The following is a 24,791-nucleotide window of genomic DNA, read 5'->3' as shown; positions in this document are numbered from 1 at the left end:
GCCGAGTTGGGAAGTGGAATTCCACCTCCGGTGCCGGAGGGGACAATGATGGAGATAATAATTATTTTGACAATCTCCTACTTGTAGACTGCGTCAGCTTTTAAGTATCTTCCCCATTCATAATCTGATCTTGATTCCCTTCATTCTCTCAGTCATTCTTTCATTTATTAGGCAAATATTTATTGAGCGTTCTCTATATGTCTGGCATGTTAATAGCTGGAGATACGGCGATTATTAAGGGTGCTGGGTTTATAGGGGAAATTTAAAGAGAGACGACCTGTTTCTTGTCTTAGCTCTGGGACTTACTGTGTGGCCTTAGACAAAGAGGTTAATCTAAGTCTCAGGTTTCCCACCTGTAAATCAGAGCATCCAAAACCTCACAGGGCTGTTGTGAGGATCAAATGAGACAATATTGGGGAACGATCTTTATAAAGCTTATAACACTGTGTGAATGAGAGATTATGATTAATTGCACCAATTTGTTAGTTACTTCATTTATTCAATAAACATGTAAATCCTTAAGTTATTTCATGCTTTGGTTGAGCATGAGATCTGGAGTGAGAACCTGGGTGTGGGTCCCAATTCTGTCAGCTGTGTGATCTTCAGCAACTAACTTAACTTCTCTGAGCTTCAGTTTCATCATCTGAAAAACGAGGGTGTCAATATCATCATCTTTTTAAAAAAATTGAACCGTAATTGATTTACAAAGTGTTAGTTTCAGGTGTACAATAAAGTGATACATATATACATATATTCTTTTCCAGATTTTCTTCCATTATAGGTTATTACAAGGTATTGAATACAGTTCCCTGTGCTCTACAGTAGGTCCTTATTGTTTATTTTATATATAGTAGTGTGTATCTGTTAATCCCAAACTCCTAATTTATCCCTCCCCCCCACCTTTCCCCTTTGATAACCATAAGTTTGTTTTCTATGTCTGTGAGCCTATTTCTGTTTTGTAAGTTCATTTGTATCATTTTTTTAGATTCCACTTATAAGTGATATCATATGATATCCGTCTTTCTCTGTCTGACTTACTTCACTTAGTATGATAAATTCTAGGTGCAAATGGCATTATTTCATTCCTTTTAATATCTTCTTAATGTATCTAATGAGATACTGTATGTGCAAATGCATTGTTCAGTGTAAATAAATGTTAGCCAAACTTGTATTTAGGGCAGATACTTTGGTTTCTAATTCTCATTGCAATATTTCTATTTCTGTGGCAATTTCCCCTGTAATATCCAGTTCAGTGCGTGCACCCCTGGGGCTCTGAAGCTTCTGTTGCCTTCCTTCTGAGAGGAGAGTGAAATGGGGCAAGTGGGACAGGGAGGACTGTGTGTGCTGAGCATGTGATCAAGCCATGGCCCAGGTCCTCTGACCTCTGCTGACCCTGAGAACCCTGATCTCTGGCCTCCTGATGCATCCTGGTTCCAGAGCACTCGTGCCCAGGGATCCTTTTTGCCCTGGGCCTGGGTATTGTCCTTCCGGGCTCCAGGCCCTCCAGAGAAGAGGGCATTGTCTGAAGGGCAAGAGTAACGAAGACCCCGCGTCTTCCTCTTCAGGGACAACCAGAGGCTGGGGAGTCTGGGTGCCTGTAAAGAGGGACCTGGGGAGCCCCCGTGGGTGACTAGAGGGCTGAGGACCTAGTGACCAGGAAAGGGTGCAGGCAGAGGTGTGCAGAGAGGCCAGGGTACTTGGGTTCATCACCACTGTGGCTCAGATAAGGCCCCGCCAACTGGAAGCAGTGTCAGTGTGACAGAAGGGGCTATGTGGCTGAAGAGGGAGGCACAACAGTGTGTCCACAGTGTCGGACCATGCCAGGCACAAAACAGTTTCAACGTGTGATTGAGACCGCGGAGCCTGGCAAGTGGGAGGTGAGACCCTTTCTCCCTGTTGGCCTTCTGTGCTGATTCCTAGAATCCTGTCTCATCTGGACTTCCCTGCACCCCGGGTTTCTGCTTTCCCCGTCCTCCTTCCCATCTTCCTTCCTGATTTTCTTTCTTTGATAAGCCCAGAGTACCAAGTGCAGGCTAAATCATTTTTGTGTGTGTGTGTGTGTCCCAACACTGTGCCTGCTGCCACACCCACCTCCAGTTCGGCAGACGTGAATGAGGCTCCCTGCCATTGACCTTGTCCCCCCTTCCCTCTAGTTGTCTGGGTATGAGGCAGCCCTGCCCATCATAGAGAAGTCAAACCCACTGACCCAGGATCTGGACAAAGCAGATGCCGAGCAGATTGTTCGATTGCTGGGGCAACGTGATGCTGAGATCTTCCAGGAGGAGGGACAAATCAGGCCCACATGCCAGGTGACTCAGCCGCATCCCCTGGACACTGCAAGTAACGATGCCCACTGCAGCCCCACCCCACCTCAACCTCTGCCCTCTCAGACCATGGTCTGGGAGCCCTTCCCCCGCCCCCCCAACCCACTGTCCTTTTCTTGGCTGTTGATGCCTGCCTGTTGCCTCCAGTGAGTCACCTCTGACCACCATGGTATAAGCGGCTGGAAAAGTCCAGGAAGTGCCGAAGGTACCAACTCTCCACCTGCTCCCTGCTTAAATTCGTGTTTCCCTCTACTTTTCTCTCTTCTTGGTCTCTATTTTTCCCTTTTATAAACTTCTATATCCTATTGTCATCTTATTAATCAACAGTAATTATAGTAACTATTACTGCATAATACTACATAACTGACCACGTACTTTCACACCCATTACCTTCACAAAAACCTGTAAAGTTGGTGTTATTGTCTCCATTACTTTTCGGATGGGAAAACAAAGACTTAAGATAATCACAGTAGCTTTTGCCCAAGTACACGCAGCTAGTAATTGCCAGATAATGCTGCTTCCTATCTGTGACAAAGCTGCTTTCCGTCCTTTCTGCAATAAGTAAGGGTTTTTGGGGTTTTTTTGGCTGCGTTGGGTCTTTGTTGCTGAGCGCAAGCTTTCTCTAGTTGTGGCGAGTGGGAATTACTCTTCGTTGTGGTGTGCAGGCTTCTCATTGCGGTGGCTTCTCTTGTTGTGGAGCGTGGGCTCTATGCATGCGGGCTCAGGAGTTGTGGCTTGCGGGCTTAGTTGCCCCGCGGCATGTGTGATCTTCCTGGACCAGGGATCGAACCCGTTTTCCCCTGCACTGGGAGGTGGATTCCTAAGCACTGCCCCACCAAGGAAGTCCAGTAAGGGTTTGAATAAGTAGCTAAACCAGAGTTGGGGATCAGACTGAAGTTTCTTTCTCAAATCCAAGGTTCTTTCTGCTACACCATATTCTCTATGTTCTGTTCGCTTTGGGGATAAGAGGGGGGTTCTGTTACCAACCAAAAAGAGAATATGCTTCTCCCAACCTGGAGACCTAGGCATTTTTCTTTTCTCAGGAGCCTGAGGGGGGTGCTGGTGGGGCTGAGTGGAGGGATACCTCTGGCAGGATGGCATTCCTCATGTCGGTGAGTACCTTGATCGCCGGTTTTCCTCTCCGCCTTCTTGGAGTGAACCTCAGGACCATAAAGCTCTTCATAGCTAAGCTCCTAGGTGGACCGCCTCCAGCTCCGGCTCTCTTTCTTCTCCAAAAGCTAGATCTCAACATGGAGTCCCATTTCTTCTGAGCCCATCTGAGCCCCACCAGTCTATTGCCAATGTCTGTACATCCCACACACCCCTAATCCATCATCTCCAAGCAGCATATTTAAGAGTCAGATTCCAAGCAGTGCTGGCTTAAGCACTGACCTAAGAGAATCATTATACAGCCTCTACCCTCAAGGTGTTGAAAATCCAAGATAATTGTTCCTTCCCTGTCATTACTACTCCATGTTCTCTCCGACTTGGCAGGTCTCCTTTAACCAGCTGATGAAAGGTCTAGGACAGAAACCTCTTTACACCTACCTCGTTGCAGGAGGTGACAGGTAAGCCAGGCTGGCCTATGAATATTTTGTTTGGCCTAACTAGTGTCTTTTAGAAACTGAATTTGAATGCTTTCAGGTGGAGATGGTGTCCAGTTTGCTCTCCACTTCACGTACTTATGTTGCCTGACTAGCCCTCATAGGCATTGAAGTTTTTCAACCCTACAGAGTGTTTATCATGGTGCCCAACAAATAGTAGGTGCCCATTCAGTGACAGTTTTCTCTTCATTTCCATCTCTCAAAGCAGCCCTAATAAACCATAGGTTTCTGCTTCCCAAGCAGTGCCACTGACCTTGAGTCTGTCCTCTTAGGTCTGTGATGGCCTCTAGGGAGGGGATGGAAGATAGTGCTCTGGATGGGATCGAGGAACTGAAGAAGTCTGTGTTTTCCACTGACAGTCAACCATAGACCTCTGTCTGTTCCTTCTCGTGGGGACATCAAAGCCCCAACATCCAGCCAAAGCCCATCCCCTGCCTCCTCCCTGCCCCCCAACTCCCTTCCAGCCACCCCCCACCTCATCCTGGCCCTGACATCCCCACACAATATGTTTATACCCTAGAATCCTCTTGGTGGCACTACCTCACCCATCCTCCTCTCCTAGGTGGCTGCTGGGAAGAAGAGGGTGATTGTCATCGGCATTTCAGCGGGACTCTCTGTGAGTGTGAAGACGGGCTGGGTGGGTCAATTTTATAGGGAGGCAGGGAGTAGGAGTGGAACAGCATGGAAGATAAATCAACAAGATTTAGCTAGAAAACAGAAAGGGCTTGTGTAAGGAATTTTGATTTTACTCTCACTGATTAGGATCCAGTTGCATGAATGTGGGACAAGGGGGGAAGGGATCTTATCCCACAATAACTGTGTACCCATCCACTCAACAATCAAAATAGATAGAGTAGTCCAGGGCTCAGCAAACTATGCTGGCAGGTCAATCCAGCTGCTCCCTGTTTTTGTCAATGACGTTTTACTGGAACTCAGCCATTTGTGTTTACATATTATCCATGGCTACTTTGACGCTTCAACGGTAAGACTGAGTCATTGGACAGAGATCGTAGGGCCCACAAGCTTAAAATATTTGCTTTCTAGCTCTTTACAGAAAAAACTGACCCCAGACTAGTCCCTTGCTACTTAACGTGTGGTCCTTACACCAGCAACATCAGTATCACCTGGGATCTGTTAGAAATGCAGAATATCAGGCCCCCCCACACCAGACCTACTGAGTCTGAATCTGCATTTTAGCAAGATTCCCAGGTGGTTTGTTTGACATGCACTGGGCTAGATGACCCTGAGTTTCCGCTCAGCTGTGCAGCTCGGACTCTCTGAATTCACTGAGCAGGACCTGGACCCCAGCAGATGTGGAATGAGGCACACAAGGAGAGCAGGACACTGACCTCATGGAGCTGACAGTTTAGTTCTGTATCTTCAGACTTTACCACGCAGAAGATTTCCATGGGAGAACCTGTTAGAAATGTAGGTCTAGGGAATTCCCTGGCGGTCCAGTGGTTAGGACTCAGCGCTTCCACTGCCAGGGCCCCGGGTTCAATCCCTGGTCGGGGAACTAAGATCCCATAAGCTGCACGGTGTGGTCGATAATAATAATAGTTAATTAATTAAAAAAAAATGTAGGTCCATGGGGTCTCCCCTTCAAATTCAAATCCAGTAGATTTTAACTGGGCCCAGAATCTGCACTTAAACAAGCATGTGCGGGGCATTCTGATGTACGTGGGCCTCGGGCAGAGCTAGAGTAACCCCCCTCATCGAACCCTCCCCTCTCTCCCTACCACCAGGCTCCCTCTGTGGCAGCCCAGATGGACTACTGCATGGGTAACCCAGCGGTCTTTTTGCCAGTCCTGATTGGTTTCCACCCAGTGAGCATGGCCAGGTGAGCCTTCTGTAATGAAAAGTCGTACACAGAACTTCTGTAATGAAAGGTCACGGCCAGGCCCCTGGGGGAGGCTGGGAGGGAACCTGTGAAAATCTACAGGATAGTCACAAAGGAGAGGGCAGGGCAAATATGCTCTTGTTCACCAAATCTCAGAATATTAAAGTAAATAAAGGTGCAAACGAAGCAACTGACAAAGGATTAATCTCCAAAATATACAGGCAGCTTATGCAGCTCAATATCAAAAAGACAAACAACCCAATCCAGAAATGGGCAGAAGACCTAAATAGACATTTCTCCAAAGAAGATATACAGACTGCCAACAAACACATGAAAGGATGCTCAACATCACTAATCATTAGAGAAATGCAAATCAAAACCACAATGAGACATCACCTCACACAGGTCAGAATGGCCATCATCCAAAAATCTACAAACAATAAATGCTGGAGAGGGTGTGGAGAAAAGGGAACCCTCTTGCACTGTTGGTGGGAATGTGAATTGGTACAGCCACTATGGAGAACAGTATGGAGGTGCCTTAAAAAACTAAAAATAGAGCTACCATACAACCCAGCAATCCCACTACTGGGCATATACCCTGAGAAAACAATAATTCAAAAAGACACATGCACCCCAGTGTTCATTGCAGCTCTATTTACAATAGCCAGGACATGGAAGCAACCTAAATGTCCATCGACAGATGAATGGATAAAGAAGATGTGGCACATATATACAATGGAATATTACTCAGCCATAAAAAGAAATGAAATTGAGTTATTTGTAGTGAGGTGGATGGACCTAGAGACTGTCATACAGAGTGAAGTAAGTCAGAAAGAGAAAAACAAATACCGTATGCTAACACATATATATGGAATCTAAAAAAAAAGTGATTCTGAAGAACGTAGGGGCAGGACAGGAATAAAGATGCAGACATAGAGAATGGACGTGAGGACACAGGGAGGGGGAAGGGTAAGCTGGGACAAAGTGAGAGAGTGGCATGGACATATATACACTACCAAATGTAAAATAGATAGCTAGTGGGAAGCAGCTGCATAGCACAGGGAGATCAGCTCAGTGCTTTGTGTCCACCTAGAGGGGTGGGATAGGGAGGGTGGGAGGGAGACGCAAGAGGGAGGAGATATGGGGATGTATGTATACGTATAGCTGATTCACTTTGTTATAAAGCAGAAACTAACACACCATTGTAAAGCAATTGTACTCCAATAAAGATGTTAAAAAAAATAAAGTAAATAAAGGGTGTTCCTAAGCTTAGGAAGTTTTTTGTTGGTTGGTTAATTTGCATATTCTCTCATTTCAGAAAGAATTGAAGGCAGCTTATAAAGGTTACATAAAATATAAGAAAGCATACATTTAAAATGGAATGAAGAGGCAAGGAAAACGTGGGTCAGAGGATAGAATCGGCTCAAGAAAATGCATACCACAAAGATCTGTGCTTTCATCTGAGGTGGGTCCCCAGCATCTTTTCAAAGAAGGAATACTGGGTGCTGACTGGCCTCCTAGTCTCCTTTGCCTAGCTCCCTTATTTTAGGCCCTTTCTCCTTCATGCCAGGAGCCCCTTTGGTCCCCTCTGGCTACTCACATCTCCCACCCTGTTCCCCTTTCCTGAGATCCCTGTGCCTCCAAGTCACCTCCCTCTTATTCTCTGTCTAAATGGCCACTTCGATCTCAAAGAAGGCCAGCATATATTTTTTAAATTTTTTATTGGAGTATAGTTGATTTACAATGTTGTGTTATGAAGGCCAGCATATTAAACCAATACTGCTCAGGTGCGATTCTGTGAACGCACTGCCTTGGGAGTGTTAATAAGGAAGGTTCTTGTATGAGAGGTCTGATGTTGTAGGTTTGAGGTAAGGCCCGGAAATACCTACTTTTTGCAAGCATCCTTGGAGATTCTGATGCACAGCCAAGCTGGGGAAACTCTGCTAAATGAACCATCGGAGGGGGCCACCCAGTGAAGCTGAGGGCTTCCTGTCACCGGAGGTATTTCAGCGAAGGCTCGCTGACTACTCAAGAGCAGCTCTGTGTGTATTTAGTGTGGTCTTGGGGAGACGGACAGCTGAGTTCCGAGAGGCTTTTTCAGCTCCCAGATTCCAGGCATGTAGTGTAATTCATACGAAGGTATAAATGATCTCTTTTAATGGAGGGCTTTCCTCACCAAAAATGTATCTGCTGCAGTGGATGCTAATTTCAGGGACCGTGACTAAGTGAAATGAAGGATTTCAAACAATGTAGGCGTGGAGATCTTCCAGTTGTTCCTTAAATCAGTGGCTCCCAAACTTGGCTGGTCTTCAGAGTCATCTGGGAAGCTTTTTAAAAATACAGATTTGGGGGCTCCACTCCAGAACTACTGAAGCAGACTCTCAGGGTGGGTGTGGAAACCAGAAATGGGTAGTTATTAAAAAAAAAAAACCTCCCCAGGTGATTTTGCTGACCTGCCAAGTCTGGGGATCTCAGTTTTCAACCACACAATAAACACCGTTGCCTCTCTCTGCAGAGGAGACATGGCAATAGGACCTGTGCAAGGACCAGGACACAAGAAAGTTCTGGTCTCAGGCTGGAACTTTTTACTTGAGTGTTGGCTTTGCTCTGGGCTCAAATTGCTGAATGTTTTATTAACCCTCATCCTTGGGGTTCAGGGACACAGTGCCCCTATGAGCATCAAAGCACATCTCTCTAGGAAATTGTTGACCTCTGACCCCAATCTCAATGTGGTATTTGGTCCCAACTCTCATCTGAGGCCCTTCCTTTAGATCCCCACACATGATCCCCCCTCTGTCTCTCTTTGGGCCCCAGAAATGACCCCATTGAAGACTGGAGTTCGACATTTCGACAAATAGCAGAGCAGATGCAGAAACTGCCGGAGAAAACGGAAAGCTTTTGTGCTCAATCCTGCAACTGGGGTGAGATCTGCCCCCACCCCTACCCCTCACACCCACCTCCGGACGGCTTGCCACTTAGGGCCTCTGATTTTAGGTTTTGTTACATCATGTCTAAATTCCTGGTGTCGTGTATCTACTAAAATGTTGTAAATCAAATCCTGTTTTCTCGTTTCGGTTTTCACCTTAAGATGTTTTATTTCCATTCGGACTCTGTCTCTTAAATAAGTCATCATTAAACACCTAAATGGTCTAGGGCAGTTTCTATATAAAGAAGCTCTTTTGCATCTGTGTGTAGAAAGTATTGCTTCATGTCTCTTTTATATGTTTCAGTTTCAAATATGGGCTTTAAAGAAAAAATGGGATGTAGTTTCATTCTTCTGCCTAAGACTCTCCAAAATTGGTGTGGCCCTTCTAAGCCTCTACTGCTCCTGTTGCTTTTTTCTCTGGATTGTGGCTGCATCTCACTAACATCATCTGCCCTTCCTTTGACCTTACAAGGGCCTTAACCAAACCCCTGCCCTGCCCCACTCTGCCAGGGATGGGCACATCTGTGACATTCTCTTTGATCTTCCTTTTGCGAGATAGAAAGGCAGGAATTCCACATTACACACAAGTTCTGCATCTTTCATCTCCCAGATGCTCATCTCTCCTCCTCTCTACAATTATTTACTTTTAATCTCCTTTTCTCAGACACTGCTTTTATCATTCTTCTTGCTGTAATCTCTTTATCTTTTTGGTGTGTCATATTATATATCTGTATGGTTACAATCAATGGCTGCTTCACTGGTCTGTCCAAGGAGCATGAAATGTAGTGTTTGGATTAAAAACTGTTATTTAAAAAGTGGGGGATGGAGGAGGGAGAAAGTACTTGGCAAACAAAAACAAAAACAAAAACAAAACCTCTCTGAAAAACCCTTATCCCCAGCTAACAGGACACTCAATTATTCTGGCTTCCTCTCCAGAGTCCTGAATGTACCATAGAAATGACCATAAGTGGCCCTTTCCCCCTCCCCTCCCCTCCCCTCCCCTCCCCTCCCCTCCCCTCCCCTCCCCTCCCCTCCCCTTCCCTTCCCTTCCCTTCCCTTCCCTTCCCTCCTCTCCTCTCCTCTCAGTTAAGCCCTCAACCAGCACTCCTCCTCACAGCACACTGGGGGCCACCAGTCCTACAAATGCCTGCTCAGTGGCCACTAAGCAGAGCGCATGTCCAAGAGCCACTAACCAGATTGCATGCACAGTGGTCACTAACTAGTAAACTCCAGGACCTTCCTTCCTCTCCCAGTTTCTCCTGGGTGTCATCACTCTGCAGCCTGAGGGCCTCAGTGGCTCCTCCCACATGAAGGGTGGAAGTGCCACCAAGATCCTGCTGGAAACCCTGTTACTGGCAGCTCACAAGACTGCGGACCGGAGCATCGCAGCATCTCCAAGGTAGGGAGGATCTGGACCAGAGAGAGATCAGAGTCAGGCAGTGGGTGGGAGGGTGCAGGCAGGGGAATGGCAGATCCAGATCTGGAGGGTGCGCTGGTAGCAGCAAGACTGCAGCCCTGCCGTTCCTTCCCTGGGAAAGGAACTGGCAGGGGGATGCCACTGTTCCCATCACACAGTCACAAAGTCTGGCTTGTTTCCAATGGACCCTGGGTTCCTCAGGTCCAGACCTGATCCCTGTGCACACCTGGGACATCCAAAGCTAACCTAGCTTCCTAGAGTCTTTGATGTGGGGATGGTCCAGGCCATGCAGGGTAGAGGTCATCCTGCTGTGGGCCTGCCTCCCTCACCAGGGTCTCTCGCCTAGCTTCCACGTCGCTCACTTACCCCCTCGTCAACTCTCTGATCCCACCCTCCTCCCAGTGCTCTGGATGCCCTATTCTTCTCTCTGCTCTTTAGTCTTCTTCCCGCTGAAGCCCACTTTGCCCCTGTTGAATGCAGTCTGGCTCTGCTTATCGCTCCCCCACGAGGGACCAGCAGAACTTAGTTTCAAGGGAATTGCACCTTCCCCAGGGTGGGAGGGACTCAGGCTTTCTGAGGGGGCACTGGGCCTGCCCTGGGAGCTGGTGGACTTTCTCCCAGATGCCTTCTGGAAATCCTGCGGACATTTGAGTGGGCTCATCAGGTGACCTAGAGTCAAAGCCCCAAGATCACCACCCTGATGAAGCAAGTCAGCACCAGGTGTGTAGATGTGTATTTGGAGGGGGGAAGCGGCCTGGATGGGGAATGTCATGAGAGCAGGGGAGACTCTACGAGACATGATAACATGGGGAGGGTAGCGGGTCTGCGTGTTGGAGGGTCAGGGTAGGCTTTTGGTTCGTTTACTCCTGTGTTCTTCTGTGTGTGTCTTTCTCTGATCTCTGGATTTTCTTTACTGTGATCTCTCATGTCCTGACCTCTGACCCATTCTCAGCCTGGAGAAAAAAGGCTGAGTATACCTGGTTGGCTGGCAGACCCTGGGCATCATTGTCATCATGGATGGAGTAGAGTGCATCCACACCTTTGGTGCTGGTGGGACCCCGGTGTTGACTTACTTCCCGATTCCTCCTGATCCAAACCAACTGGTCTGCTCTCCAAATTCTTTCCTACTCCCAACCCATGGAGGCTCCTCCTTCAATGTCCATCCTGCCCTATCTAGATAGGCATTTCAGTCAAATGCTCCTTCCTTTGAACCTCACTCAGTCCTTGATCCTTCAGCTCCCAGCCCCATGCTTAGCTATGGCCTCCCAAGTGTGTTACTGCTTACCCTGCACCCCACTTGCCACTTTCCTCCCAGCCCCACTGACACCTCCCCAAACCTAGAACCCTCCTCTCCTTTGAAGCCCATCACTCCTCTCTCCCTGTCCTTAACCTTCCCAGATTTCCAAGATGTCCATGGCTTTCTCATTGGTGATCACAGTGACATGTTTAACCAGAAGGCTGAGCTCAACCAGGTGGGAAGATGATGGGGCTTGGGGAAGTTGGGAAGATAACTGGTGTGCAGAGGGTGGGAGAAAAGAGGAAGGTGGAAACAGGTAGGGGAGTACAATGGGATTCCCTTCTGGAGAGGGAATATGGGTTAAAGGTCATGAGGCCTTGGGGCAGCACAGGAACAGTGTGGAAAGCTCTGGATTCACCCCCCAAACCTGGCTCTGGTCCAGTGCTCTTCCGTCAGCATGCTGCATTATCTTGGGCAAAACACTTTACCTCTTTGAATCTTGGTTTTTACATCTGTAGATAAAAGCTCTGCATTATGTCCTCTAAGGGCCTCTTTGGTCTTCAAGTCTATATGCTGGAGTTTTCCATGGAAAGGACTCTCTCCTCTTTCTCTGCCCCAGGGTCCCCATTTCTCCTTCTCCCACGAAGACTTCTTGACCTCCATCCTGCCATCCCTTGCAGAAACTGACACCGTGCTCTTCATTTTGACCCTGGATGGTGAGAGGGATGATGGGAGTGGTGGGGTGAGGGGATGGAGGCAGCTGAGTGACTCAGAGGAACTATCACTTTTCTGGGTCTTAGGGCAACTGCTCAGAGGGAGGGACAGGAGTGTGTGTCCTGACTGGACCCCAGGGGAGGAGAAAGAACAGCTGAAGAGCCAGGCTTTCCACTCTGACGCCCTGCCCCTCTCCTAGACAACCTCAAGGAGGTGCAGATGCTGGTGGAGCAGGTGAAAGAGAAGACCTCCAACGTCCAGGCCTTGGCACACAGCACCGTAGGGCAATCGCTGCCGGAGAGGGTCCAGCCTTGAGGAGGGGACCCGGGGCAGCAGTTACAGCCAGGGCTTCCTGTAACTTCCATCGCGGTTCCTGCTCCTCTCTCTCTCCAGACCCCTCTGAAGAAGCTCTTTCCCTCCATCGTCAGCATCACATGGCCACTGCTTTTCTTCGAATATGATGGGAACTTCATCCAGGTATGGGGAATGAGGAGGTAATATCTGCAGTGAGGGGCACAGAGGAGGAGGGATTCCAGGAATTAGAAAACCCAGGGCCGGAGGGTAGAAAGCTTTGTCTGACTTCCACAAAGCCAGCTGGGCAAGTTCTAGTGTTACCAGGTCACTAGTCAGAGTTTCCAAGTCAATGGGCTACTGCATTCAGTTCTCTCGAGAAATATGCAAAAGTACAGGATAGGCCGCCAATCACCTGACAGATACTCATTTGTCCTTTGTCACAAGTTAATTGTCGATACTATAGTCATCCTCACTGTCCAAAAGCCTTTAAGACATATTTTTTTGCAAGTTGTCCTATGCTGAGTTCACTGCAGATAATAGTACACTGATACAGTCCCTGTTTACTAATGAAATTGTGATCCAGTACAAGCATTGCTAATAACCGTAGAAGTAATGATCACTTTGGGTGCACTTTGCAGTTTAGCGTTTGGAGTGGGCAGCAGGACGTCTGGATGCCAGTTCAGTTCTGCTTCGTGGCCGAAGAAAGAAAGCAGTTTTACACATCTCTGGTCCTCAGTTTTCTCACACGACAGCCCTCCATCCTCCATGGGGCGGAACCAGGCCCATGAAGGGTTGCCCTGGAGAGATGTGGCCTCATCCATTATTCAAACTACTTCCTCCAGGAAGCTTCCCAACTTAACCAGACAACAGCTGACATGCTCCTTATCTGCCCTCAGAACTCAATGGAATTCTCTCCTCTCCCCCGGAACAGGGGATCCACACTCCTTTCAATGTGTATCTTTGTCTTTCCTTCCAAATGGTGTTCATTGGTCATATCCCTACTTCTTTTGGCATGCTTTCCACATTCATTGTCACCTTTGAGATTTCACATCTTCTAAGAAGTCTTTTCCAATGAAACCCACATCTTCTAGACCCCTCCTTTATGTTATATACCCCATCATACTTATAGGTTCCATTGTATAGTCATAATACCTAATACACAGAGGCCTTTGCACTTTACACAATATTTCAGGTATATTATCTCAGTTCTCTTAACAGTCTCCTAAGGAATGTATGTTTAGTGTCCCCATTGCCCAGATGAGGAAGATGAAATTAAGAGATTAAGGGATTATAATCATGACCACACAGATAAGACAGGAGTCAGGATTTGAACTCAGGTTTTGGGACTCTAAATCCATGGTTTACTTCACCATACAAGATAAATTTCAACCATATTCATGAATTGAGCCCGATCCATTTATTCATTCATTCAACAAATATTTTTAGAGTACCTGTCACATGCCCGATAATATCCCAGGGATAGGGGATATAGCAGAGAATGATGATCTGTGATATTTTAAAGAACTGTATTTTTAAAGAAAATTGTAATAACAATACATTTTTTAATTGTCAAAGCTTTAGAAAATACAGAAATCAAAAAAAGGAAAAAAATCATCCATAATCTACCTTCTTCCAAAAACAAAAACAAAAACCACTCAGACAAATTTTGAGACTGTCTCTCTACTTTTTTATGCATATGTAAAAATAGTTATATAAAAATAGGATCATACATGACATGCTGTTTTTAACTTGCTTCTCTTTATTTAAAATTATGAACACCTTTCTGTACTAATATATCTACATCATCATTTTTAATGTCATGTGTTCCACGGTATGTGGACTGTAATTTGTTTACTCTAGCCCAAGTTGTCAAACACTATAGTTTCAATATTATGGCTTTTTTTAAAATGCTGCACAGAATATCCTTATACACACATTTGACTCTCTCATTAGGGTAAACCTCCAAAAGTGGAATCAATGGGTCAAAGGGTGTTTAAAATTTTAAGGCTTTTGATGCTTGTGGTTACCTCCAAAGAGGTTTATAAACAAAGTGTAAAATTGGTTGTTCCCCACAACCTTAAAATACTGGGTAACATTGTTCTTTTTAATCTTCGCTAATCAGCAAAGGAAAAAAAGTGAAACAAAACGAAAGGCATTTCCGTGGTAATTTATATTTAATTACTATGGAGATTGGCTCCTCAAAGACATATATACGCCATTGAATTTTTTTCTTTATTGTACTGCTTCTTCATATCTTTTGGGCATATTCACCCAATCTTTTTTTTTTTAATTAATTTATTTATTTTTGGCTGCGTTGGGTCTTCATTGCTGCACGCGGGCTTTCTCTAGTTGCGGCGAGAGGGGTCTACTCTTCGTTGCAGTGCACGGGCTTCTCATCGCGGTGTCTTCTCCTGTCGCAGAGCACGGGCTCTAGGGTGTGCGGGCTTCAGTAGTTGTGGCTCACGGGCTCTAGAGCACAAGCTCAGTAGTCATGGCGCATGGGCTTAGTTGCTCCGCGGCATGTGGGATCTTCCCGGACCAGGGCTCGAACCTGTGCCCCCTGCACTGGCAGGTAGATTCTTAACCACTGCGCCACCAGAGAAGCCCCTCATTCTTTATTAGGGTATTTTTTTTCTTACTAATTTATAAGAGAGAGTGTATATAGCAAGGACAGTAGCCTTCTTTTGCTGTTCCATGTTTTCCCCCAGTATGTTATTATTAATTTCTACGTTTTTGATGTAGAGACATTTAATTTACATTTTGGCATAGTCAAATCTATCAATCTTTGTGTGTTTCTTTTTTTCTTGATTCCGGTTTTTATCTTTTTAAATGTACTGAAATTGAAATACAGAGGCTTCTTTTAGAGCTTATAAATATTTCGTTGTAGAAATAGTTTGATGTAACTCAGCCCACACTTTTATTTTGAAAAATTTCAAATCTGCAGAAAACTTGCAAGAATAGTATCAATGATACTATAGTATACTATAGTATACTATACTATACTAATAATACAGCGAACACCCATATGCTTTTTGCTAGATTCACCACTTATTAACATTTTGCCACAGCTGCTTCATCTCTCTTTACCCCTGAATCATTTGAAAGGCGATTGGAGATATGATACTTGACACAAGTTACTGTGTTCCCTAAGAACAACAGGCATTTGTCTATATAATTATAATTATCACACTTGAGAAAATGACAATTAATACAACACTATTATCTCATATACAGACTATATTCACATTTCCCCAATTATTCCTGTGTTGTTTTTATCTTCCAGATCCAGGATCTGAGCAAGGATAATGCGTTGCATTTCGTTATTGTGTTTCTTTAGTTTTCTTTAATCTGCCTGAGTTCCTCAGTCGTTTTTGATCTCTTTCATCAAAACACTGATATTTTAGAAGTCTAGACCAATTGTTTTGCAGAATGTGCCTCACTTTTGATTTGCCTGATTGTTTCTTCATTATATTCACGTTAAATTTTGGGGCAGGAGTCCTGCATAGATGAGGCTGTGCCTTTATCAGTGTATCACATGTAGAGGCTCCTAATATCAGTTTGTCCCTTTATTGGTGATGCTGCGTTTGATCATTTGGTCAAGGTGGTGTCTGTTAGATTTCTTTGTATCTTATTCCTCAGCAATCTTTCACCCACGGTTTTAGCATCCACTAATGATTCTTGGTTGAATCAGTTATTACTATGATGGTTTTAAAATGGTGATTTTTCTATTTGTATCCTTCTGTCTCCATTTACTAGTTGGCATTCTTCTGTAAAGAAAATCTTTCTTCTCTCCCCCCCTTATCTACATTTGTTTGTTTAGTATTGATATGGACTCATGCATTTTTGTTGTTGTTGTTGTGTGTTTTAATCCATTCCTGTCATTATTCTTTTTTTGGTGTGGGGGTACGCGGGCCTCTCACCACTGCGGCCTCTCCCGTTGTGGAGCACAGGCTCTGGACGCACAGGCTCAGCGGCCATGGCTCACGGGCCCAGCTGCTCCACGGCATGTGGGATCCTCCTGGACCGGGACACGAACCTGTGTCCTCTGCATCAGCAGGCGGACTCTCAACCACTGCGCCACCAGGGAAACCCCATTATTCATTTTAATGCTCAAAATGAGAGCTCATTCAAGCTGGCCTTTGTGTTCTTGTGACATATCTATCCACATTAGCATTTGAACACTCTGCTGTATTTCTTTTTGCCAAAAAAATTTTTTCTTGTTCTCTTATGCAATATACTCTTGTGCCTTGCATTTTTGCTTAACAAAATATACTGAAAATCACTCCACTTCAGTTTAAAAATCTCTTCTTCATTATTTACATTTGTGTTTGTGTGTATTTGTGTGTGTGTGTGTGTGTGTGTGTGTGTGTGTGTGTAACCCAGTCATCTCCTATGCAGGAGCACAAAAATGTTGGGCCACATTCACCTTATACTTTCCCTGGTTCCAGCCCTGGAATCAATCATTTTCCAAGGAGCCCTGGTTGTTAGTTGAGATTGGTATTTAGAAATCTAGGTGCTAGGTATGCTCACTGCTACTGGTTTGTTTTGCCTCTAAGCCCTTTCAGTAGAAAGAACAAGGAAATATATATATATATATATATGTGTGTGTGTATTCACACACACGTACTCTCCTCCAATATCATCAGTGTATTTACCCATTTGTTCAGTCCTACAGTACATACCGAACAGTTTTGGAATTGCTACCCTAATACGACTGTCATCAACAAACTTACCAAGAAGTGGTTGAGATTTTTGCAGTTCTTTTTGTCCTTTGATCACATCCCACTAGATAAAGTGTTCAAAAGTCACTTTCATTAATTTTTTTCTTTCTCTCTGTGGTTATGTTATTAATGTGATATATAGTTAGGCTCATTTATTTTTATTTGTTTTAAATTTTAGAGTTTTTTTCAGTTTTTGGTCTCATTTTATCTTTTGAATATGTAAAACATAACATGATTTAAAAGTCAGAACTGTATAAAAAGATGTCCCATTTCCTTCTCTATTCCTTCCATCCCATTCCCACTCATCCCTGTGAGAAACCAATTTCATTACTGACTGACTTATCTCCTGTTTCTTTTTACAAAAAAACGTGTGCGTGTTCGTGTATGCTTTGCATTTCCTTCTTTCTTTCTTTTTTAAAAAATTAATTAATTAATTAGTTTATTTTTCGCTGCGTTGGGTCTTCATTACTGTGTGCAGGCTTTCTCTAGTTGCAGAGAGCGGGGGCTACTCTCCGTTGCGGTGCACAGGCTTCTCATTGCAGTGGCTTCTCTTGTTGCGGAGCATGGGCTCTAGGCATGTGGGCTTCAGTAGTTGTGGCGTGCAGGCTCTAGAGCGCAGGCCTATGGAACTCTTCCTCATTATTTTTCACATTTGGGTGTGCTCACACATTTGCGAGGGTTATTCAGGCAGTCTCTTACGTAGGGCATTTGAACTGTGTGTTCATGTAAATACATGAAATATACTCATTTTCTAATGGTATTGTGGTCTTGATGATCCCTTGATTTTGAGTCCTTTATAAATTAGAGATATTAGTCCTTTATTTCTGCTATACAGTTGACAATTGAACAAGGCGGGGGGTTAGGGGCACTGATCCTCTGCACAGTGGAAAATGGTGTAACTTATGGTTGACCCTCTGTATCCATGGTTCCTCCCTATCCACATTCCTGGGATAGGATCATTGTAGTACTGTACTATTTACTATTGAAAAAAGTCTGCGTATAAGTGGACCCTTGCAGTTCAAACCCGTGTTGTTCAAGGGTCAACTATATATTCCATTTTCTTTGGGTTTTAACCATGCAAAAGTCTTTCCTTTAATTTTTCTGGGGTAGAACTTATCAATCTTTTATTGAATTTGGATCTTGATGAACAGAAAGCTCCCCTCACGCCATACCCACTCCATCTGTGTTTTCTTTTAGTACATGTTTTCTTCTAGTGAAAGTGATCTTTCTCTTGCTCTCTTTTTTTTAAAACCATTTTTTAAATTAAAATAGTTAATTTACAATGTTCTGTTAGTTTCAGGTGTACAGCAAAGTGATTAAGTTATATATATATATTCCTTTTCAGATTCTTTTCCATTATAGGTTATTATAAGATATTGAATATAGGTCCCTGTGCTATACAGTAGGTCCCTGTTGTTTATTTTATATATAGTAATGTGTAAATGTTAATTCCAAACTATCATTAAGTTTATTCTTGTGTATAGGGTGAGGTATGGACCCAATTTTATATTTTTCTAAATGACTATCCAATTGTCCCAATATATATACTTAAAGTTAATCTTTTCCTGAGTGATTTGAGATGCTACCTGTATCAAACACTCAGTTCGCATGTGCACTGGTTTATTTCTGGACTTTCTTTCTGTCTATTGATGTGCTGGTACCATACTGTTTAATTATAGATGCTTTATGGTAAATTTAATGTCCGATAGAGTTAGTCCTCTCTTCAACACTCTTCTATAGAATTGCTGCCCTTTTTCCACATGAACTTTAAAATGAATGTGTCTAGCTTCAAATTATATAAAATTTAAAGTATTTTTTCGTTAATGGTAGTTAATGGTATAAATGGTTGGTGATATAAATGGTTAATGATATAACCCAGATTTGATTGATCTCTCCCCCACAGGGCAGTCTGACATGCAGCCTATAGCATCAGTACTGCATACTGGCCAGCTTCATTCTGATTGGTCAGATTTCTATTCTTATACTCAGTGTCTTTGTCGATCACTTGTTAAGTATTTTCAGTATACCCCCTGCTAGGGGTTTGTGTGACCAGCTATTTATAGAGTTGCAGAATAAGGAGGTAGAAGTAGTAGCCTGTTTCCTCAGCCTGGCTAGGACCAAATACTTAACCCCCTCAATTCCTTTACTGGACTCCTGTTGCCCTCAAAGTTTGGTAGTAGATATTATAAGTGCAAGATATGAGGGCCAAGAACAGGTGATAGTTATTCCCACAGTACCACGTGTTTGTATAACATTTCAGTTTTCATTGTGCTTTCACATCCATTATCTCATTCATCCGGGAAAAGATCGTGGCAAAGTAGGAAATGCCCTCATCACTAAATCAGGAGACCTGGGTTTGGGTCCTGATTCTACGTCTCACTATCAAGTTTACTTCTGACCTCTAGTTTCCATATATGTAGAAACAGGGATAGAAAAAACCTATTCCATAGGGTTGTTATAAGGATTAAATTGAATTAATTTTTCAACAAACATGTATTGATCGGTAATCACGTGTCAGCCATTATCAAAAAGACTGGGGCTCTTGAGCAAAATAAGACACCATCTCTGCTCTCAAGGAGCCTTTAGTTTAGTGGAATGAATCCCAGGATTTCCACTTCTCCCTTGTCTGGTACCTCAGTAACAAGAGGAAGGTGCTGATAAGAACAAAATCCTACTGTGGAAGGACTCAGGGAAGATATCTGTCTACCAAGGGCCAAAAACACAAATATGTGGGGAATTCCCTGGTGGTCCAGTGGTTAGGACTCAGCACTTTCACTGCCATGGGCCCAGGTTCAATCCTCGGTTGGGGAGCTAAGATCCTGCAAGCTGTGCAGAACGACCGAAAAAAAAAAAAAAAAGAAAAGAAAAGAAAAAAGAAAGAAAACCCCACAAATATGTGAAGCTGCCAGGTTTGCCGGGAATGGCCCTGGCTGATGGAGCAAATTATGTCTACTTTTTTGGGGGGCGGGCCGTGCTGAGCATCATGTGGGCTCAGACCCATGCCCCCTCCATTGGAAGCATGGACCCTTAACCACTGGACTGCCAGGGAAGTCCCTATGTCTGCATTTTTGATCCCTGGATTCCTGTCAGATAATAAGGCCCTGTTCACTCTGCTGCTCTAATGTCCCCTAATTTTCAATATCCCCGTGTGTCTGCCCTATTTAGAAGTTCCAGCATGAGCTAAGCACCAAGTGGGTGCTGAATACGGTGAGTACAGGAGCCCACGTGCTTCTTGGGAAGATCCTCCAAAACCACATGCTGGACCTCCACATTTGCAACTCCAGGTTCTTCTGGCGGGCTCTGGCCGTGCTGCAGCTAGGACATGATGGGATGGGGCTGGGTGGGGCCTGGCTTCAATGCCTAGGCTGCCATAGGAGGGTGTATTTCAGAGGTATGTAGATGTGAAGGGGTAAGGATTGACTTTTCTCTTGTGCCTCTCCTTGTCCTTCTATCAGGCCCAGCCTCTCCTCTAAGGAGTATATGTGCACACATGGGTGCGTGTTTGCGCAATTATAACTATTAGGCAAGATTCTTTCAGTTACACATATGTGTGACAGAAATCCAATTTGTACTGGTTTAACTAAGCAAGGCAAATGATTGGTTCATGTAACTGAACAGTAGCTAGATCCAGAAACGCAAAATGACATGCTCCAGAACTTTCAGCCCTTAGCTCTGCTTTCCTCTGTGTTGCTCTCATTCTCAGGCAGGTTTTCTCCACTAGGTGGCAAATTGGCCACTAGCAGTGCCAGCCTAACATCCTACCAATTTAGCAACTCTGGCGGAAGGAGAGTTTATCTGTCCCTGCGATTCCTGCAAATACCTGGGGGAGGGTCCTCATTGGTTTGTCTTGGGTCACATGCCCAACCCTGAGCCAATCACTGTTCTCCAGGGGAAAGCAGCCCTCTGCCCAGGCCTGGGTCACCCATGCTCTCCCTTTAAGATGGCAATGGAGGAAGGGGCATGAAGTGAGCCTCAATCAAACAGTGTGGCCTGAGAATGGGGAAGCAATAATTCCCCAGAGGAGAATCAAGGTGCTGATACCAGGAGGAGGAGGCATGGATGCTGAGCAGATAGCACAACAGATGGTCCTGAAAGTAGGGTTGCTAGATATAGCAAAGAAAAATATAGGACACTGGTTAAATTTGAATTTCAGAGAAATAAAGAATATTTTTTAGTATAAGTATATCCCATGCAATATTTGAGACATACTTATACTAATTTTTAAAAATTATCCATCTGAAATTCCATTTAACTGGGTATCCAATATTTTTATTTGCTAAATCTGGCAACTCTACATGAAAGGAACCCATGAATCGGCATTTAGTGAGCAGCCATCAGGGCCCTAAAACAACCTTCTCGAATGAGTAAAACCAACCAACTGGGAAAAAAAATCCTTTATGCTTTTCTAGTTCCTGGAGTTGGGGCAGGTAGGGGGAGCCAGAGCTACCTATGATCCAGTCCTTGCCATCCCAGAGTGGCCCATCTAATGGAGGAGAGACAAAACCAACACTTGAAACACAGAACAATTAAGCGTCAAATTGCATGATCCTTACTGAAGTCCAATAGAACATCAAAGAAGGTAGGACCTATGCACTATAGTAAAGCAGAAGACTTCATGGAAGAGGTAATGTTTGAGCTGGGCCTACTGGTTATGGCTTGGAGAGGTGAAGGACTGAAGGGCACTTTTGTTAGAAGGAGTATTAGCCAAGGCCCAGAGGGGGGCTAGGCATGATATGTGAGGGACACAGGTTTGGAGTCACTTTACAGAGTGGTGAGGGAGCAGGAAGGGGAGAAACTGTGGAAGATTAAAAGCCAGACAGGAATTGGGACTTGCCAACACAGCTAGATCTGTGCTGTCCAGCCACCAGTCACACGTGGCCATTGAGCACTTGAACTGAACTCCAAATTTTATTTAAAGAGTGAAGCATGTAAAGTTTTCATTAAATGCAACTCTATTCTTTTGGTAGGACTCTATTTCACTTTTGCATTGAAATTCAGCACCTGAATTGAAATGTGCTGTAATTGTAAAATACAAACTGGACTTCAAAGACATGGTACAGAAATATTGTAAAATATCTCACTAATAATTTTTAATACTGTTGACATGTTGAAATGATATTTTGGATATATTGGATGAAATAAAACATGACTAAAATTTATTTCACCTGTTTCTTTTTTAATGCTGTGCTAGAAAATTTTAAATGACATATGTGACTCATTATATTTCTATTGGACAGTGCTGAGCTAGATGGAGAGGAAAAGGGTGGTGAAAAAAATAGAAGCAGTGTTTGCAGATGAACTGTCTTACAGCAGTATAAAGGATGGATGTGGTTAGGTAGGAAACCAGAGGGAATGAGTTCAGTTTAAGATGACCAACCTTTGGGATTGCGGGGACATGGCCAAAAATACGACCAATTTGCCATTAATTCTCCAGTGTAACCCAGCCAACCAAGGCCCACCACCAACCCTTTTACCCCAGTTTTCCTTTACAGCTGGGGATTGTAAGTTTGGGATTGCCTACAGGGACGAATTCTCTACAGCTGGTCTTCGAGATCCCAGACTCCCATTCTCCCTTGACCCCATTCTCAGCTCCCATGGCTTTCTAGCCCAGCATGGATGTTACCACTTCTTCCACAGCGGTTCTAGGGACAGCCCAAATCTCGATGCATCGAGAGCCTCCTCCAGGCGATCCACTTCCCTCAGCCACTGTCGGATGATATTCGAGCAGCTCCCATCTCCTTCCACGTCCAGGTTGCACAAGAGAAGGAACAGGTAACTCGCGAACTGCTAGTCATCTAGCAAACACTTACTGAGTACTTACGATGTGTCAGGAACTTGTCTCGGCACTGAGTTTACAAAGCTCAGTGACACTCTGCAAGGAACTCCCCCTGGTCATGGAGGAGACATGATTGTGACAAGTAGTCAGAGAAGTGTGAAAAAGGTACTACAGGGGTGCCGAAAAGGAGTCTTCAGTTTTGCCTAGGAGGGGAGTCAGGAAAGAGAGGGAGAACTGGGTCACGAACCAGTCTTGATGAATAGGAGTTTTCTGGGTCAGGATGAAGGCTACTCTCTGCTCTTGACCCACCTCATTTCAATTTCTGGTGTTTGAAAACTCCCTTCTATTCTTTTTTTTAATTTATTATTTTATTTATTTATTTTTGGCTGCGTTGGGTCTTCGTTGCTGAACGCAGTCTTTCTCTAGTTGCGACGAGCGAGGGCTACTTTTCGTTGCGGTGCGCGGGCTTCTCATCGCGGTGGCTTCGCCTGTTGTGGAGCACGGGCTCCAGGGTGTGCGGGCTTCAGTAGCTGTGGCTCGCGGGCTCTAGAGCACAGACTCAGTAGTTGTGGCACACGGGCTTAGCTGCTCCTTGGCATGTGGGATCTTCCGGGACCAGGGCTTGAACCTGTGTCCTCTGCATTGGCAGGCAGGTTCTTAACCACTGCGCCACCAGGGAAGCGCCTCCGTTCTATTGTTGCATCCAACCTGGTATCTTCTGACTCCCACACTGAATGCCCTAGCTCCTCCAGGGTTCTTCCTCAGACGACCTCACTTTCTCAGGCTTCAGTTCTCGCTGCCTCCTCCCCACAGGTGATCCCCATAGCCTTGCTGAGCCTCCTGTTCCGGTGCTCCATCCCTGAGGCCCAGGCATACCTGGCTGCAGCTCCCTCTGTCCGTGAGGCTGTCAGGAGCGCCCTCACCCGGCCAGGTCGGAAGCGCAACGCCGACCTCTTGGAGACCCTAGATCCTGCTGTGCCGTGAACTGGTGTTTCTGGGTGCGTGGAGGGGGCCAGCCCACCCCACGGGGACTTGTTGGGCCAGCAGCACGTGAAGTGGGAGGAGAGGGCCAGTCTCCAGGAGCACCAGCCGCCCAGGCTGGGGAGACAGCGTCTCTCTCCTTTGGGGAGATCTTGCTGTTCACCCAGTGGTATCCACTTTCCCTGGCATATTCTGATTTCAGAAATAAAACTGAATGTCTTGTTTCAAAAAGTTAGCTTTCTACTGAGATCAGAGTCAATAGATCAGAGGTGGAACAAGATGAGTGGCATGGGTCGGTCCCAATAGCAGTTTTGTTTCTTTATGTCTCCACCTGCTTCCCAACTCCATTTCAGTGGTCACTGACCCAAACCTTATTCCAGCTTCTTTATATCCCCCCATCTCCAACATGTAGGTGCACACGTGCACGCACACACACATACTTCACTCCTACAAAGAATCACACAAGCAAGGAGAGGTGGGAACTTAGATAATTCCAAGGAAAGAGGAAGAAGTTGTGTCCCCAACATAGGACACTCAGAAAATAACAATCCCAATTAGGCATGACAGGATCATCACTAGAATGAGTGCTACATCCACACACTGGGCCATAAAGTGAGAGTTGCATCCCTACCCAGTGTTTGTAAAGGGAACATAAGGAACTCTGAGGGTGCCAGAGTGGGACCCAACACACACTAGAGACCCCACTCTGAACATTTTAGACCTCAGCTGTCACCTGTTTTGACAAATCAAAGGCACCCTCGCTCATCCCAGACCCATGCCAGCTCTTCAGTGCCTATGACTGTGACCATGGTAGTAGAGAGCTGGCTCCCCCTTGTGGTCAAGAAGTACCTAGGCAATAGACACTCAGGAACTCTCTCGGGACAAAACCTCTCTGAAGCTCACTTGAACCTTTCTGCAGGAGGGTGACGGCTAAGGAACCAAATAGATTTCAGTTTT

At 45.0% G+C, this 24,791-nt stretch overlaps 1 protein-coding gene across 1 annotated transcript; it reads left to right on the top strand.

The window, feature by feature from the left end:
- Positions 1-132: 132 nt before the first annotated feature.
- On the top strand, positions 133-24,065 carry GCKR (glucokinase regulator). Its single transcript, XM_067703412.1, is given in 20 exon segments — positions 133-1,877; positions 2,154-2,320; positions 2,472-2,529; positions 3,368-3,436; positions 3,819-3,892; positions 4,201-4,270; positions 4,491-4,544; positions 5,674-5,768; positions 8,583-8,652; positions 8,654-8,689; positions 9,975-10,093; positions 10,733-10,831; positions 11,064-11,161; positions 11,510-11,583; positions 11,968-12,064; positions 12,262-12,365; positions 12,456-12,539; positions 20,243-20,388; positions 22,711-22,849; positions 23,667-24,065. Coding segments are annotated over 20 exon segments (1,884 nt in total). The 5' UTR covers positions 133-1,817; the 3' UTR covers positions 23,838-24,065.
- Positions 24,066-24,791: the final 726 nt, after the last annotated feature.

This window comes from Pseudorca crassidens, chromosome 14 (assembly GCF_039906515.1).
Source record: "Pseudorca crassidens isolate mPseCra1 chromosome 14, mPseCra1.hap1, whole genome shotgun sequence".
NCBI classification, from domain to species: domain Eukaryota; kingdom Metazoa; phylum Chordata; class Mammalia; order Artiodactyla; family Delphinidae; genus Pseudorca; species Pseudorca crassidens.
Note: the sequence above shows the minus strand (reverse complement) of the source record. Positions and strands in the feature narration are given on the sequence as shown.